The 18278-nt window shown below is 45.4% G+C and overlaps 1 protein-coding gene across 1 annotated transcript; it reads right to left on the reverse strand.

Moving 5' to 3' along the window:
- Positions 1–986: 986 nt before the first annotated feature.
- On the reverse strand, positions 987–17626 carry LOC135613501 (uncharacterized). The gene is made up of 2 exons (XM_065110536.1): positions 17286–17626; positions 987–1749 (listed from the first exon to the last, which is right to left on the reverse strand). The coding sequence occupies exons 1-2, from the start codon at positions 17624–17626 to the stop codon at positions 987–989; spliced, it is 1104 nt and encodes a 367-aa protein (XP_064966608.1).
- Between the last annotated feature and the right edge of the window lie 652 nt (positions 17627–18278).

The following is an 18278-nucleotide window of genomic DNA, read 5'->3' on the forward strand; positions in this document are numbered from 1 at the left end:
CCGACCCGCTAGTCGCCCGCTGGAAGGGGCTGTCCCGAGGGGACAAGGTGTGGGCCGGGGGAGATCCCTCGGCTGCTTTTCTTCGGGGCGTGCTCCACCCCGACCTGGCTCGGGACCTATACACCCTGCCCTCGGAGGCCATGCTCAACAAGGCGGGGAGGTTTCTGACACTGGTGAGGGTTTTGCTAACTTCGGGCGTCACTGTGACTGCGCGCTGACCCTCCTTTTTCTGTGGCAGGGCCTCCACTACTCGACGGCGCTGATGGACCGAGTGCGTGATGCTGGCCAGGTAATCTGGACTCTCAGCGAGCACAACTTCGAGTTGTGCCGCCAGCTAGAGGAAGTTCGGGCCGGGTCGGGCCCAGAGGCGGTAGCGGTCGCAGAAAAACGCGCGACTGAATCTGAGGAGGATGTGGCGCGTCTGAAGGCAGAGCTCGAGCAGTCGGGCAATTCGGTTAAGGAACTCCAAGAGTTTCTTCGTTTAGATCGGGCCGAGCTTCGCCTGTTGAAGTCGGAGGCGCTTGGCCTTACCAAGAGGGCGGAGAAGGCCGAGGCTGAGGCCCGCGCTGCTTCCAATGCGCTAACCGAGGAGGTTCGCCTTCGCCCGTCAAAGGATAAAGAGGCGGTCGAAGCTTATAAGAAGTCGGAGAACTTTGAGCTCGGACTGACCCGAATGGGGCGAGTATCCTACGAGTATGGGTATAGAATCGCCCTAGGTCGCTTTGGCTCATGCCCTCCTGGCTCCGAGGTGGAAAGGGACCCGTTCGCCTCTCATCCCGTGGACCTGGAGGTGGACATGCCGGAAGATGTGCCATTCGACGATCGCCCAGAGGCTCCAGGAGAGTGATGGGTTTTGTTTTTGTATGTCGGAGTCGGGGTCGAGGGTGTGAGGGGTCTGCCTGTTCCTCACTGTCACGCTTCTGTACCCCCTTTAAAATAAAATGATCTTTTGTTCCGATTTCTGTGCCTGCGTAGTGTCTGCATCTTCAGATGAAGTATTTCCTAAGGTTCTGTATGTTCCAAGTCCTGGGCACGGGGTCGCCATCCATTGTTGCGAGTCGGAACGTCCCTGGTCGGGACACTTCGATGACCCGATAGGGTCCTTCCCACTTCGGGGCCAGTTTCCCCCTTACTCGGGTCGGGTGGCTGACCTCGATTTTGCGCAGGACCAGGTCCTCTAGCTTTATCGATCGGGGTCGTACCCTCCAGTTGTAGACCCTCGCTATGGCTCTTTTGTAAGAAAGGGTTTTCCGGTGCGCGTCGGCCCGTCTTTCTTCGAGCAAATCCAGGTTGGATCGGAGCCCTTCACCCGAGGCCTCTTCGTCGTAGCCTGCTGTCCGCGGAGTCGGGACAGCTACTTCGGATGGTAATACGGCCTCGGTCCCGAACGTGAGGCTGTAGGGAGACTCCCCCGTTGGGGTCTTAGGGGTAGTGCGCAGCGCCCATAGGACGCTCGGGAGCTCGTCGATCCAGGCCGATCGGGCAGCGGACACTCTTTTCTTGAGACCGTCGATGATGGACCGGTTGGTTACTTCAGCTAGTCCGTTCGCCAGGGGGTAAGCCACCGAGCTGAACCTCAGCTGAATCTTGTGCTTGGCGCAGAACTCTTGGAACCTCCTGCCGGCGAACTGAGGTCCATTGTCGGTGACGATGGACTGGGGCAGGCCAAACCGAGTTACGAGGTTTCTCCACACGAACTTTTGCACTTGTGACTCCGTGATGGTTGCTAGGGGCTCGGCTTCGACCCACCTGGTAAAGTAGTCCACTCCCACGATGATGTACTTCCGCTGCCCGGAGGCGGGCGGGAGAGGCCCGAGTATGTCCAGTCCCCACTGCGCGAATGGCCAAGCACAGTCGACGGGGGTGAACAGGACCGCCGGCAGTCGGGCGGTGCGGGCGTGCTCCTGGCATGAGCTGCATCGCCGAACGAAAGCTTTCGCGTCCTAGCGCATGGTCGGCCAGTAGTATCCCTGTCGGAGTATCTTGTGCGCCAGGGCTCGTTCGCCTATGTGTTCTCCGCAGGCCCCTTCATGCATGTCGGACAGAACTGTCCGGGCTTCGTTCGGCTCTAGGCAGCGTAACAAGGGGCGCGAGAAAGACCGCTTGTACAGCCGTCCTCCTTCTTCTGAGTACCACGCCTGCGTCCGACGCAAGCGTCGAGCCGTGGTTTCATTGTCGGGTAGGATAAGGCACTAGCAAGCACCCTTATAATGAAATTTTCATCCCTTAGACTCACCAACATAAAGGGTGTGCGTGAGCACATAATGCAAATGCGAGATATTACGGCTCAACTTAAGAAACTTGAGGTTAATATGTTAGAATCCTTCCTGGTGCACTATATTCTGAACACTCTTCCACCTCAATATAGCCCTTTTAAAATTTCATACAATACACATAAGGACAAATGGTCAATTAATGAATTAATAACCATGTGTGTTCAAGAAGAAGAGAGGCTAGTAATGGAATTGGGTGAGAGTACATTGATGGTAACCACTCGCGAGAAGAACAAAACTGACAAACATCAAGCCAATCAAAAAGCTTATCAGCAGGGAAAAGGTAAAATACCACCCCAAGCTGATATCAAGAAAGAAGCGAGGTGTTTCTTTTGTAAAAGAAAAGGACACATGAAGAAGGAATGCACGAAATTTCAACAATGGCTTGAAAAGAAAGGTAAACCAACCTCATATGTATGTTATGAATCTAATATGGTCAATGTTAATATTAACACTGTTAGGATCGAGAGCACTAAGAGGGGGGGGTGAATTAGTGCAGCGGATCTCTTTCAGCGATTAAAATCGAAAGCTGCGTTCGTTCGATAAAAACGATTTCGATGTAAAAGCCGATTCTAAGATTACTTAAGATTAAGTGCAGTTTACGTTTAAACACAGTTTACGTTTAAACGTAGTTTACGTCTAACCGCAGTTTGCGTCTAAGCGCAGTTTGCGTCTAAACGCAGTTTACGTCTAAACGCAGTTTGCGTCTAAGCACAGTTTGCGTCTAAGCGCAGTTTGCGTCTAAGCGCAGTTTACGTCTAATCGAAGTTTTACGTCTAAACGCAGTTTGCGTCTAAACGCAGTTTTACGTCAGAACATAGTTTACGTCTAAACGCAGTTTGCGTCTAAACGCAGTTTTACGTCAGAACGTAGTTTACGTCTAAAAGCAGATTCGGAAAGATCTGAACTTAGAAACTCATTCGTAAAAGCCAGAAGCCAGAAGACACACCTGCGCGGTTCACCCGCTTGCGTCGTGCTCCTCGACCCCCAGCACCCGGGCCACGCCTGCGTGGCCAGCCCGCCTGCGTCGTGCTCCTCGGCTCTTCGGCTTTACGCCACCGAGACCACGCCTGCGCGGCCAGCCCGCCTGCGTCGTGCTCCTCGGCTCTTCGGCTTTACACCACCCGAGATCACGCCTGCGCGGCCAGCCCGCCTGCGTCGTGCTCCTCGGCTCTTCGGCTTTACGCCACCCGAGACCACGCCTGTGCGGCCAGCCCGCCTGCGTCGTGCTCCTCGGCTCTTCGGCTTTACGCCACCGAGACCACGCCTGCGCGGCCAGCCCGCCTGCGTTGTGCTCCTCGGCTCTTCGGCTTTACACCACCCGAGACCACGCCTGCGCGGCCAGCCCGCCTGCGTCGTGCTCCTCGGCTCTTCGGCTTTACGCCACCCGAGACCACGCCAGTGCGGCCAGCCTGCCTGCGTCGTGCTCCTCGGCTCTTCGGCTTTACGCCACCGAGACCACGCCTGCGCGGCCAGCCTGCCTGCGTCATGCTCCTCAGCTCTTCGGCTTTACGCCACCCGAGACCACGCCCGCGCGGCCAGCCCGCCTGCGTCGTGCTCCTCGGCTCTTCGGCTTTACGCCACCGAGACTACGCCACCCGGGACCACGCCTACGCGGCCAGCCCGCCTGCGTCGTGCTCCTCGGCTCTTCGGCTTTACGCCACCTGGGACCACGCTTGCGCGGCCAGCCCGCCTGCGTCGTGCTCCTCGGCTCTTCGGCTTTACGCCACCCGAGACCACGCCTGCGCGACCAGCCAGCCTGCGTCGCACTCCTCAGATCCGCATGACCAGCCCACCTGAAGTAAGAAGCCATGCATCGGACCCCCTGCATGCAAGAACCGACGCATAGCTCCTTTCTCGGGGGGCATATGATAGGGACAAAAATGGCAATGTGACACGCCATCCCCTTGAGTAACACACTGCCCGAGGCTCGCCATACCCTGCAGCAGCTCGGCCTCCCACGCAACCAAAGGTACAGTCCTGCCTTGCATCAGGTAACAGCAAACCTCCTCTATAAATACCCACGAGCCCTTAGCAAAAAGGGGAGAGGAACTCACTCAGACACAAAACACTCAGAGGCTCTTCTTCTGCCTCATCTACAATCCCCTCCACATCTTTCTCTAACTTGATCGTCGGAGGGGTCGGGCCGAGCTCCTGGCCCGACCTATCTGCAGGTGCGAGACGGTATCGCCTCTTCCCGAAGCTGCGGCGGTGCTGCCTCCCGACCCGAGCTGCCGACCCGAACTACCGACCCGAGCTGCCGAACCGACCTCCTGACCCGAACCACCGAGCTCGGTCGCCGGGAGACCTCGAGGAGCACCCCCACGGAGATCACCGCCTTCCGGACCCGAACGAAGCCGCGACGGCCCCGAGGCCACGGCTAAAAAACTTTCTCATAGCATGGGGAGTCCTTTTGTTAATGATGTTGCCATCTCATCCCATGAAAGGGTTAAACCAGGGCTTAAAATTTTGTTATGTCAATAATGCTGATGATAACCATTATTTTCTTTAGGAAACTTGTTATGTGAGGCATATCAGGTAAAATTTCACTATTTTTATTTTTATTTTTAATTTCATTACGAGAACTTTATGTAACGGTTATTATTAAATATCTTATTTAATAATAATAATGTAACCGTTCTTATTAAGATTCATAATTCATTATCATGAATTTCTTCATTTATTATGGTTTAAATGATTTCAGTTTCTTATTCTTTATGCATGAAACCGTTATTATTAAATTAAATATTTAATATCATTAAGTTCTTCATTATGGTCCAAACGTTACAAATTTGAATTAATTCTTGAACGTTATGAGTTGGTGATGATAAATGTTCTTGATGGGAGAACATCTATATATACATGAGGATTTTGGTCCCTTGGCTCAATCATCTCTTTGAAGCGAAAGGCTTTCCTACACCATCTAAAGCGAGAGTTCTGAGCCGAGAAGAACCAAAGTTCAAGAAGAAACCTCTGCAGAAATTCTTGGCGACAATGGCTGGAGGTACGCTATTTCGTTTCCGCATTAGTTTTATCATGTTTCTATTACAATGATTTAGAAACACAAGTTGGCTTCATTAAAATTTCTAACATTTTGTATCAGAGCCTTTTGACCTCTGCCTTGATACGAAAGAGTTTTCATTTTTTATACCATGAAAATGATTTGATTTTGGTTTCTTCTTGGAAACTTGTTGATATATTTTGTTGAAAATCATGAGGAAATATCATTTTCAACATTTTTAGTCGGTAAAATGCTCATATTATGTATGCATATTTAGTTATATTAAATTATGTTCATGAGATTCATATTTTTGGCATGTTTCACATTGGTAAAACATGTAATTTAGTCTATTAAGCTTCAAATTTTGACATAAGCATGTTTGATTTTATGCAGTTTCTCAAACTGTTAATTTCTCTGATATTCGATGTGATATTCCCGAACTTAGTGGTGATAACTATAAGATATGGAAGGAGAGGGTTCTTCTCCATTTAGGGTGGATGGATATCGATTATGCTATCAGGAAAGACGAACCACCTATAGTTGTTGAATCTCGGATTTTGATGATGAAGTCAATTGTCATTTGTTGTCTAATCTATGTGTTGAGATAAGTGTGCAGGATTAACTACGATGAAAGATAGACAAGCAGCAGGAGTTGCGCCGGAGTCAAGTTCATGATCACGTTGGGAGTTCGAGAGTTCGACGGAAGTACGGACGGTCGTCGGAGGTTCTGCGGGAACAGATCCGAGAAGTCCAGAAGCTTGCCAAGCGAAGCTCGTCGGAACTCGCCAAGTGGATCGTCGCAAAGTCCAGGAGTTTGCCGGAAGTCCGCAGAAGCATCACCGAGGGTTCATCGGATGATCGACGGAAGTTCGCCGGAAACTCGCCGGAAGAAGCGATTGACGTACCGAAGCAAAGCTGCAGAAATTGTCTTAGATTTAATCGTAGTTAGCACGATGATTAAGTTAGAAATGGGAGGTGATCCCATTAGCTTAATCCTGGGGCAATTGGGCCCCTGAAGAACTCAAGTTGGGTCGAATGGTTCAACCCATTCGAACCCAAGTAGCTGTGGGAGGTGCAACCGCCCAGGTAGGGAGGTGCCACCGCCCAGGCTAAGTCTCCCAGCGAGACTGGGCGGTGCAACCGCCCCAGCCAGGAGGTGCAACCGCCCAGGGCTCAGTCTCCAAGCGAGACTGGGCGGTGCAACCTCCTCTGTCGAGAGGTAGCACCGCCAGAGCTCAAGTTTCGAGCTCTGGCAGGCGATGCAACCACCGAGCTCGGTCTTCGAGCTCTAGCAGAGAGCTGCAACCTCTCTGGACAGGAAATGCACCGCCTGAGCTCGGTCTTCGAGCTCTGGCAGAGTGGTGCAACCACCTCTGGCAGAAAGGTGCGATCACCTCTAGCAGAGAAGAGAAACTTCTCTGGTCAGGAGATGCACCGCCTGAGCTCGGTCTTCGAGCTCTAGCAGGAAGGTGCAACCACCCCTGACAGAGAAGGTGGAACCGTCTGAGCTCAGTCTTCGAGCTCTGCCAGGCGGTGCCACCTCTCCAGTCGAGAGGTGCAACCGCCTGAGCTCAGACTTCGAGCTCTGCCAGGCGGTGCCACCTCTCCAGTCAAGAGGTGCAACCGCCTGATCCCGGAATTCTGGGATTTGATCGTTTTGAGCTCGAAATTTGAATTGGGTTGGGGCTTATAAATACCCCACCTATTCAGCATGGAAAAGATACAGACCTACACCGAAATCTTGATCTTTTCTGTGATTCTAAGAGCTCAAAAGTGTTGTAAAGCCTTTAAGTCTCCTCCTTCTGTTCTTCAAGTTTTCAGTTGTAAAGTGAGGAGAGAAAGGTCTGTAAAGGTTGTCTCCTGAGCCTGTCAAAAGGAGAGAAACTGTAAAAGGGAAGTTTGGCCTTCGCCTATTGAAGGAAGGCCCCTAGTTGACGTCGGCAACCTCGTCGGTGGAGGAAGCCAAAAGTGGAGTAGGTCAAGGCTGACCGAACCACTCTAAATCTCTGGTTTGCGTTTATTTTTGAGCACTTTATCATTACTGCAAACCTCCTTCACTACTACTGCTCTCTGCGCTTTCACGAACAAGTTCTAAGTGCTGTTCTTCCGAATCTGCATTCAGACGTAAATTCGTATTTTCGTACATTACAGTTTACGTTTACGTTTGATTCTGCAGAACTGTCTTCCGTGCTTTTACGAACGAGTTTCTTTGCAGTTTACACTTACATTTTGATCCTATTGATAACTGCAAACTGTCCTCTACAATTTTACGAACGAGTTTCAACGTTTAGACGTAAAACTGCAGTTAGACGTAAATCGGCTTTCCTCGCACAATCATCAGATCTCAGTTCACGTTTACGTCTTGATTTCAACTGCATAACTGCCTTCTGCGAGTATACAAACGAGTTTCAAAGTTTAGACGTAAATCTGCGTCTAGACGTAAAATTGCGTTTAGACGTAAATCTGCGTTTATACGTAAGACTGCGTTTAGACGTAAATCTGAGTTTAGACGTAAATCTGTGTTTAGACGTAAAACTGCGTTTAGACGTAAATCTGCGTTTAGACGTAAAACTGCGTTTAGACGTAAATCTGAGTTTAGACGTAAACTGCGCTTAGACGCAAAACTGCGCTTAGACGCAAACTGTGTTTAGACGCAAACTGCGCTTAGACGCAATCTGCGCTAAGACGCAAACTGCACTTAGATACAAACTGAGAATTAGCTTTTGCATCATAATAGTTTTTATTGAACGAACGCAGCTTTTGGTTTTTAATCGCTGTAAGATTTCCGCTGCACTAATTCACCCCCCCCCCTCTTAGTGCTCTCGATCCTAACAATTGGTATCAGAGCCCGGTTAACTCTCAAAAGGATTAAAACCCAAGAGAGATGACTTACGCCGGAAACCAAGAGGGCCATTCTATTACACGTCCACCCATGTTTAATGGGACGGACTACACCTACTGGAAGACCCGAATGAGGATCTTTCTTATTTCTATGGATTTTGAATTATGGAATCTTGTCGAGAATGGATTTTCAAAGTCTTCTCTTCCAATGATCGATTGGAATGATTTGGAGAAGAAGGCTTTCGCTCTAAATGCAAAGGCTATGAATGCCTTATTTTGTGCACTCGATAAAAACGAGTTTAACCGTGTTTCAACTTGTGAAACTGCATTTGATATTTGGCACACACTCGAAGTGACCCATGAGGGCACAAGTAGAGTAAAAGAGTCAAAAATCAATTTGCTGTTACACTCTTTCGAACTCTTTCGGATGAAACCGAGTGAAACCATTGGCGACATGTTTACCCGTTTCACGGATGTCGTCAACGGTCTAAAAGGACTCGGAAAGAGCTTTTCGGATTTTGAGCTTGTTAATAAGATACTAAGATCCCTTCCTAAGAGTTGGGATCCTAAAGTCACCGCTATTCAAGAGGCAAAAGATCTGCAAAATTTCCCTCTTGAAGAACTAATCGGGTCACTAATGACCTACGAAATGACTTGTAAAGCTCATGAAGAGCAAGAAGACATCCTTCCAAAGAACAGGAAGGATATGGCACTCAAAACTTCAGAATGCCACTTGAGAGAAAACTCAAGTGATGAGGACTGTGATGATGACTTGGCTCTTCTAACAAGAAAGTTTAAAAAGTTCTTTAAAAGAAACAAGTTTAAGAATGATGCAAAAAATAAACTTGAACCCAAAAAGGACCAAGTAATCTGCTATGAATGCAAAAAGCCGGGACACTACAAGAGTGATTGTCCCCAAGTCAAGAAAAGAACAGCAAAGAAGAAGGCGCTCCAAGCAACATGGGATGATTCGAGCGCATCTGAGGAAGAGGAGTCCAACACCAAGCAAGTTGCTCATTACGCCTTAATGGCCATCGAAGACGAGGTAACAAATTCAATAGATGCTGATTTATCTTTCGATGAATTATTAAATGCCTTCAATGACTTATTTGACGAATGCAAGAGTATAAGTAGAAAATATAAATTGCTGAAAAAGATGCATGATAGTCTTACTTGTGAGTTTGATAAGTTAAAAGTCGAACATCATGATAGTTTAAATTCATGTATCAAATGTCATGATTTAGAAACTATGCAAAAAGAAAATCTGCTACTCAAGGACACCTTGAAGAAATTCGAGGTTGGTAGCAAGTCATTAAACATGATCCTTGCAAACAAGGGTCACATTCCAAAAAGGAGCGGGATTGGATTTGTGAGAAATCCTCACCAAAATCCAACCACCTTCATAAAAGGCTCCATCTTACATGTTCAACACCAAACCAAGTGCAACTTTTGTTGCAAATCTGGACACAAGACACATTGTTGTCCATTCAAGAAAATAAGTCCAAACAAATTAATTTGGGTTCCTAAAGGAACCATGATAAACTCTATGCAACATGATAGAAAATGTAGATCTATTTATGAGGCACCCAAAAGCAAATGGGTACCTAAACATCATCCTTTCTTGTAGAAAACTAAACAATCGCAAGCTAGGAGCAAGAAATGGTACCTTGATAGTGGATGCTCAAGGCATATGACCGGAGATCCATCTCAATTCTCTAAGCTCACTAGCATAGACGAAGGATATGTCACCTTCGGAGACAACAACAAGGGTAAAATCATTGGCAAAGGAACCATAGGTAACAAATCCAACCTCTCTATTGAAGATGTTTTACTAGTTGATGGTTTAAAACATAATCTCTTGAGCATTAGTCAATTATGTGATAAAGGATATATTATAAGATTTGAATCTAATGCCTGCATCATTGAAAAACCACACAAAAATATATCTATGATTGCATTAAAACAAAACAACGTATACACTATTGACATCAATGACTTATGTGATGAAATGTGCTTTGCCGTTATGAATGAGGATGCTTGGCTATGGCATAGAAGATTAGGTCATGCTAGCATGAAACTAATCACTCAAGTATCATCTAGAGAACTTGTAAGAGGAATTTCTCATATCAAGTTCATCAAAGATAATGTATGTGATGCTTGCCAATTAGGTAAGCAAATTAAGGGTAGCTTCAAAGCTAAGAATCAAATAAGCACCTCTAGGCCCTTACAATTGATCCATATGGACTTGTTCGGACCAATCTCTACATTGAGTCTAGGAGGTAGCAAATACGCCTTTGTCATTATTGATGATTATAGCAGATATACATGGACCTACTTCTTAAAACAAAAAAATGAATGCTTTAGATATTTTACCAAGTTTTGTAAACTTGTTCAAAATGAGAAGGGATCTATGATTTCGTCAATTAGAAGTGATCATGGTGGAGAATTTCAAAACCATGACTTCCAAGAATTCTGTGAACTCAACGGATACAACCATAATTTCTCTACTCCAAGAAATCCTCAACAAAATGGGGTAGTAGAAAGAAAAAATCGAAATTTACAAGAAATGGCAAGAACCATGTTGAATGAACATAGCCTACCCAAATATTTTTGGGCCGAAGCTGTAAACACTGCATGCTATATTTTAAATAGAGTCCTAGTAAGACCCTTACTCACCAAAACTCCTTATGAGTTATGGAATAACAAAAAACCCAATGTCTCATATTTTAAAGTCTTTGGGTGTAAGTGTTTTGTCTTGAATGAAAAGGATAACTTAGGAAAATTCGATGCTAAATCTGATGAAGGAATCTTTCTTGGTTATTCTTCGGTTTCTAAAGCTTTTCGCATCTTCAATAAAAGAACCTTAATTATTGAAGAATCCATCCATGTTGTTTTCAATGAGATTTCAGAAATTAAGAAAAATGATCTTGATGATGATGTTAATTTTGATTCCTTGAATTTAAACGAAACCCCGTCTCCAACTAGCAACTTGGATGCATCCACTTCCGAAACAACCTTACCCAAGGATTGGAAGTGTATAGATGCTCATCCTAAGGAGCTAATCCTAGGAGACACATCAAAGGGGGTTCAAACACGATCTTCTTTTAAAAACTTTTGTGCCAACGCCGCCTTTCTCTCCCAAATTGAACCCAAATGTGTTGATGAAGCCATGAAAGATGATTCATGGATTATCGCAATGCAAGATGAATTAAATCAATTTGAGAGAAATGAGGTGTGGACGCTTGTTCCTAGGCCAAATGACCATTTAGTTATTGGTACTAAATGGGTCTTTAGAAATAAGCAAGATGAAAATGGTATCGTGGTTAGAAACAATGCTAGATTAGTGGCCAAAGGTTTCAACCAAGAAGAAGGTATCGATTACGAAGAAACCTTCGCACCTGTGGCTCGATTGGAAGCCATAAGGATGCTCCTTGCCTACGCTAGTTGCAATAATTTTAAGTTATTTCAAATGGATGTTAAAAGCGCTTTTCTAAATGGTTTCATTTCCGAAGAAGTTTATGTTGAACAACCTCCTGGATTTGAAAATAATGGCTACCCTAATCATGTGTTTAGATTAACTAAAGCTCTCTATGGTTTAAAACAAGCCCCAAGGGCTTGGTATGAGAGACTTAGTTCTTTTCTCATTGAAAATAATTTCATAAAAGGCAAGGTTGATACTACATTGTTTATCAAGAATTTTGAAAACAATTTTCTCATTGTTCAGATTTATGTTGATGATATCATCTTTGGCTCTACAAATGAATCTCTTTGTGAATCGTTTGGTAAAACTATGAGTCTTGAATTCGAAATGAGCTTAATGGGAGAATTAACATTCTTCTTAGGTTTACAAATCAAACAACTAAGCAATGGCATCTTTATTAGTCAAACTAAATATGCCATGAATTTATTAAAAAGGTTTAACATGAACAACTCAAAGGCCAGTAACACTCCTATGAGCACCTCCACTAAATTAGAAATTGATGAAACTGGAGAAAGCTTTGATCAAAAAACTTATAGGGGTATGATAGGAAGTTTACTTTACCTCACTGCAACCAGACCAGACATCATGTTCAGTGTAGGACTTTGTGCTAGATTTCAATCAAACCCTAAGATGTCTCATCTCAAAGCAGTTAAAAGAATATTTAGATATCTTAATGGTACCACAAATCTAGGATTATGGTACCCAAAATCAGAAAATTTTGAGTTAATTGCTTTTGCTGATGCTGACTTTGCTGGGTGTAGATTAGATAGAAAAAGCACATCAGGATCATGTCAATTTTTAGGACATGCCCTTGTTTCCTGGTCATCAAAGAAACAAAACTCAGTTGCACTATCAACAACCGAAGCTGAATATATTGCAGCAAGTGCATGCTGTGCACAAGTTGTATGGATGAAAAATACCTTAGAAGATTATAAAGTTCATCTCAAAAATATTCCAATTAAATGTGATAACACAAGTGCAATATGCTTAACCAAAAATCCTATACAACACTCAAGAACAAAACATATTGATATTAGACATCACTTTATACGAGATCATGTCACCAATCATGACGTAACCATAGAATTCATTGATACTAAACATCAACTAGCTGACATTTTTACAAAACCTCTAAGTGAAGAACAATTTGATTTCATTAGAAGAGAGTTAGGAATGCTCATGTGTCCGAATAAATAAACTTGTTAAAATTATTTTTCGGACTATATTGAATGATCAGATCACATGAATGCCATTTTCTATGATTATATGTGAAAATCTGTAACAAAATCTTGTCCAAATGCATCTTAGTTGTTCGAATGCTATAAAACAGATTTATTCGTACACTTTCATGAAAAATAAGTTTTTGAAATAAATCTGATAAAGTGATTCCTGAATATGTATTTCATTCTCTAATATCTTTACGGGTAAAATGAATTATAACAAAAGGGGGAAGAAATTTTCAAAGCAATCTATGTAAAATCCCTCTATAAGCTTTCGTCTAAATTGGTTTTCCTTGTATCACAATGCTTTTTGTTGATGACAAAGGGGGAGAAATATATGAATTGATAAACACTGCCATGATCATGTTTATAGTTGCAGATACTTGAGTGATGCTATAAATAATGTTTGCACAATGCCATCCTTGCATCACCAAGAGATATATGAACATGTGCTATAGTTTGCATTATGTCTTGAGTTGATATCCTATCTTGTGAAGTAAATGCAAACTTGCTAGAATGATAATATGTGTGCATCATGTAATAGTCCTTCGAGCTTTAAATGATAATGTTCAATTACATGATGAATAGTCACAAACACTATCATACAAACTTGATGATGAATGTCAAGCTTTGACTTCATCCTTGAAGAGATACATCATGATAGGTATCATGATGGGAGTATTGATAAGTTTAACTGATCTAACTTATCAATACGTCACTTGAATTCTTAGGTCTTGAATTCAAGGTTGACTTATCTCAACTATGGCATATAGACAGGGGGAGTTAAGGATAACTCCATTATCAATTGATTGTCATCATCAAAAAGGGGGAGATTGTTGAATCTCGGATTTTGATGATGAAGTCAATTGTCATTTGTTGTCTAATCTATGTGTTGAGATAAGTGTGCAGGATTAACTACGATGAAAGATAGACAAGCAGCAGGAGTTGCGCCGGAGTCAAGTTCATGATCACGTTGGGAGTTCGAGAGTTCGACGGAAGTACGGACGGTCGTCGGAGGTTCTGCGGGAATAGATCCGAGAAGTCCAGAAGCTTGCCAAGCGAAGCTCGTCGGAACTCGCCAAGTGGATCGTCGCAAAGTCCAGGAGTTTGCCGGAAGTCCGCAGAAGCATCACCGAGGGTTCATCGGATGATCGACGGAAGTTCGCCGGAAACTCGCCGGAAGAAGCGATTGACGTACCGAAGCAAAGCTGCAGAAATTGTCTTAGATTTAATCGTAGTTAGCACGGTGATTAAGTTAGAAATGGGAGGTGATCCCATTAGCTTAATCCTGGGGCAATTGGGCCCCTGAAGAACTCAAGTTGGGTTGAATGGTTCAACCCATTCGAACCCAAGTAGCTGTGGGAGGTGCAACCGCCCAGGTAGGGAGGTGCCACCGCCCAGGCTAAGTCTCCCAGCGAGACTGGGCGGTGCAACCGCCCCAGCCAGGAGGTGCAACCGCCCAGGGCTCAGTCTCCAAGCGAGACTGGGCGGTGCAACCTCCTCTGTCGAGAGGTAGCACCGCCAGAGCTCAAGTTTCGAGCTCTGGCAGGCGATGCAACCACCGAGCTCGGTCTTCGAGCTCTAGCAGAGAGCTGCAACCTCTCTGGACAGGAAATGCACCGCCTGAGCTCGGTCTTCGAGCTCTGGCAGAGTGGTGCAACCACCTCTGGCAGAGAGGTGCAACCACCTCTGGCAGAAAGGTGCGATCACCTCTGGCAGAGAAGAGAAACTTCTCTGGTCAGGAGATGCACCGCCTGAGCTCGGTCTTCGAGCTCTGCTAGGCGGTGCCACCTCTCCAGTCGAGAGGTGCAACCGCCTGAGCTCAGACTTCGAGCTCTGCCAGGCGGTGCCACCTCTCCAGTCAAGAGGTGCAACCGCCTGATCCCGGAATTCCGGGATTTGATCGTTTTGAGCTCGAAATTTGAATTGGGTTGGGGCTTATAAATACCCCACCTATTCAGCATGGAAAAGATACAGACCTACACCGAAATCTTGATCTTTTTTGTGATTCTAAGAGCTCAAAAGTGTTGTAAAGCCTTTAAGTCTCCTCCTTCTGTTCTTCAAGTTTTCAGTTGTAAAGTGAGGAGAGAAAGGTCTGTAAAGGTTGTCTCCTGAGCCTGTCAAAAGGAGAGAAACTGTAAAAGGGAAGTTTGGCCTTCGCCTATTGAAGGAAGGCCCCTAGTTGACGTCGGCAACCTCGTCGGTGGAGGAAGCCAAAAGTGGAGTAGGTCAAGGCTGACCGAACCACTCTAAATCTCTGGTTTGCGTTTATTTTTGAGCACTTTATCATTACTGCAAACCTCCTTCACTACTACTGCTCTCTGCGCTTTCACGAACAAGTTCTAAGTGCTGTTCTTCCGAATCTGCATTCAGACGTAAATTCGTATTTTCGTACATTACAGTTTACGTTTACGTTTGATTCTGCAGAACTGTCTTCCGTGCTTTTACGAACGAGTTTCTTTGCAGTTTACACTTACATTTTGATCCTATTGATAACTGCAAACTGTCCTCTACAATTTTACGAACGAGTTTCAACGTTTAGACGTAAAACTGCAGTTAGACGTAAATCGGCTTTCCTCGCACAATCATCAGATCTCAGTTCACGTTTACGTCTTGATTTCAACTGCATAACTGCCTTCTGCGAGTATACAAACGAGTTTCAAAGTTTAGACGTAAATCTGCGTCTAGACGTAAAACTGCGTTTAGACGTAAATCTGCGTTTAGACGTAAGACTGCGTTTAGACGTAAATCTGAGTTTAGACGTAAATCTGCGTTTAGACGTAAAACTGCGTTTAGACGTAAATCTGCGTTTAGACGTAAAACTGCGTTTAGACGTAAATCTGAGTTTAGACGTAAACTGCGCTTAGACGCAAAACTGCGCTTAGACGCAAACTGTGTTTAGACGCAAACTGCGCTTAGACGCAATCTGCGCTAAGACGCAAACTGCACTTAGATACAAACTGAGAATTAGCTTTTGCATCATAATAGTTTTTATTGAACGAACGCAGCTTTTGGTTTTTAATCGCTGTAAGATTTCCGCTGCACTAATTCACCCCCCCCCCTCTTAGTGCTCTCGATCCTAACAATAGTCACTAATACCGGCACTCCAACTGAGATCACATTATATGAGCGATCGGAGCGGTCCAATCGGCTCAGCGTGATGTTTATCAAAACTAAGATAACTGCTGGCATATGTGGTTCTGTTGACCAGCATGAAAATGTCCGAGACTTGCTAAAGGCTATCGATGAATAATTCATCACTTCGGATAAGGCACTAGCAAGCACCCTTATAATGAAATTTTCATCCCTTAGACTCACCAACATAAAGGGTGTGCGTGAGCACATAATGCAAATGCGAGATATTACGGCTCAACTTAAGAAACTTGAGGTTAATATGTTAGAATCCTTCTTGGTGCACTATATTCTGAACACCCTTCCACCTCAATATAGCCCTTTTAAAATTTCATACAATACACATAAGGACAAATGGTCAATTAATGAATTAATAACCATGTGTGTTCAAGAAGAAGAGAGGCTAGTAATGGAATTGGGTGAGAGTGCATTGATGGTAACCACTCGCGAGAAGAACAAAACTGACAAACATCAAGCCAATCAAAAAGCTTATCAGCAGGGAAAAGGTAAAATACCACCCCAAGCTGATATCAAGAAAGAAGCGAGGTGTTTCTTTTGTAAAAAAAAAAGGACACATGAAGAAGGAATGCACGAAATTTCAACAATGGCTTGAAAAGAAAGGTAAACCAACCTCATATGTATGTTATGAATCTAATATGGTCAATGTTAATATTAACACTGTTAGGATCGAGAGCACTAAGAGGGGGGGGTGAATTAGTGCCAGCGGATCTCTTTCAGCGATTAAAATCGAAAGCTGCGTTCGTTCGATAAAAACGATTTCAATGTAAAAGCCGATTCTAAGATTACTTAAGATTAAGTGCAGTTTACGTTTAAACACAGTTTACGTTTAAACGCAGTTTACGTCTAACCGCAGTTTGCGTCTAAGCGCAGTTTACGTCTAAACATAGTTTATGTCTAAACGCAGTTTGCGTCTAAGCGCAGTTTGCGTCTAAGCGCAGTTTACGTCTAATCGAAGTTTTACGTCTAAACGCAGTTTGCGTCCAAACGCAGTTTTACGTCAGAACATAGTTTACGTCTAAACGCAGTTTTACGTCTAAACACAGTTTGCGTCTAAACGCAGTTTTACGTCAGAACGTAGTTTACGTCTAAAAGCAGATTCGGAAAGAAATGAACTTAGAAACTCGTTCGTAAAAGCCAGAAGACAGTTTGCAGTTATAAATAGAATCAAAACGTAAACGTTAACTGCAATGTAAAGATCGTATGAAAACACCGATTTACGTCTGAATGCAGATTCGGGAAGATCAGAACTTAGAAACTTGTTCGTAAAAGCGCAGAGAGCAGTAGCTATGTAGGAGGTTTGCAGTAATAATCAGAACTTGGCGGGGTTGAGGCGCAGGCTGAGCCTTCGCAGGGTGTTGAATGTTTCAGCCAGGTCGGAGGAGCGGCCGAGCATGTCTTGGGCGGCGTAAAGCCGAAGGGCCGAGGAGCGGCCGAGCATGTGCAACGGGGCTCTTAAAAGCTGCCGTGTTAATTGTTGCCTCGTGGATGGGGTTACTTTTACTGCACGTTTCCGGGCGTTGAGGTCGAGGAGGTCCCTGGGCGGCACCACGTCCTCCGGGTTCGCCACGTCAGGTCTTTCCTTTAATTCGGGGTGCCTTTGGGCATTCTTCGATGCGACGTAACGGCCGCGCACTTGCGCGAGTGTGCTGCCGCCCATTCTCGGGAGGCGATGAGGCATTGACCCCGGCGACGTATCTCTTTTAGACGTTTAGGCGCCTGTCCTCTCCTCCAACCCTTGTTGCTGCACTTCCGCCTTCAAGCCCCGCCATTGTGTCCCCAAGCTTCTTCCCGACCTTCCGCGCGGTTTCTGTCTTCTTCTCGAGGTCAGTCGAGATGTCGTCCTCTCCTTCTTCACTTTCCTCGCCGTCTTCCTCTCCCTCTTCTTCTTCCGCGCTTGGGGTTGGAGGGGGCGGTCCCCCTTCGACCTTTGACGAGTCTCCTGACGAGGAGGCGGCGCGGTCGCTTGAGGCTTTGATGTGGCCGCATGATATTGACTAAACTGTGAGTGAACCTTTGCTGGAGGGACTCCGCGAGCGTTATTGCATCCCGGGAGATCATGCCCTCGGTGCTCCTGAGCCGGGGCAGCGGGCGTATGACCCGTTCCCGAAGGGTTTTGCTTTGTCCCTTGATGCTCTGGAGGCGGGTTTGCGTTTCCCCCTTCATCCCTTCATTGTGTCTTGTGTATCTTTCTGGCGGGTTTCTCCGTCTCAGGTGACGCCGAACTCCTGTCGTTACCTCGTGGTATTCCTGGGGGAGTGCCATCATGCTCGTATCACCCCCACCCTCAGCCTCTTTCTTTCCTGTTACCG

Source organism: Musa acuminata, chromosome BXJ2-6, assembly GCF_036884655.1.
Source record: "Musa acuminata AAA Group cultivar baxijiao chromosome BXJ2-6, Cavendish_Baxijiao_AAA, whole genome shotgun sequence".
NCBI lineage: Eukaryota > Viridiplantae > Streptophyta > Magnoliopsida > Zingiberales > Musaceae > Musa > Musa acuminata.

Excerpts from the sequence above, each read along its gene's own strand:
- LOC135613501 (XM_065110536.1), bottom strand. The coding sequence starts at position 17,626 with ATGGGCGGCAGCACACTCGCGCAAGTGCGCGGCCGTTACGTCGCATCG. Across the intron at positions 1,750-17,285 it reads CTGCGCCTCAACCCCGCCAA|GTGGGTCGAAGCCGAGCCCC; the intron begins GTTCTGATTATT and ends CTACTTTACCAG.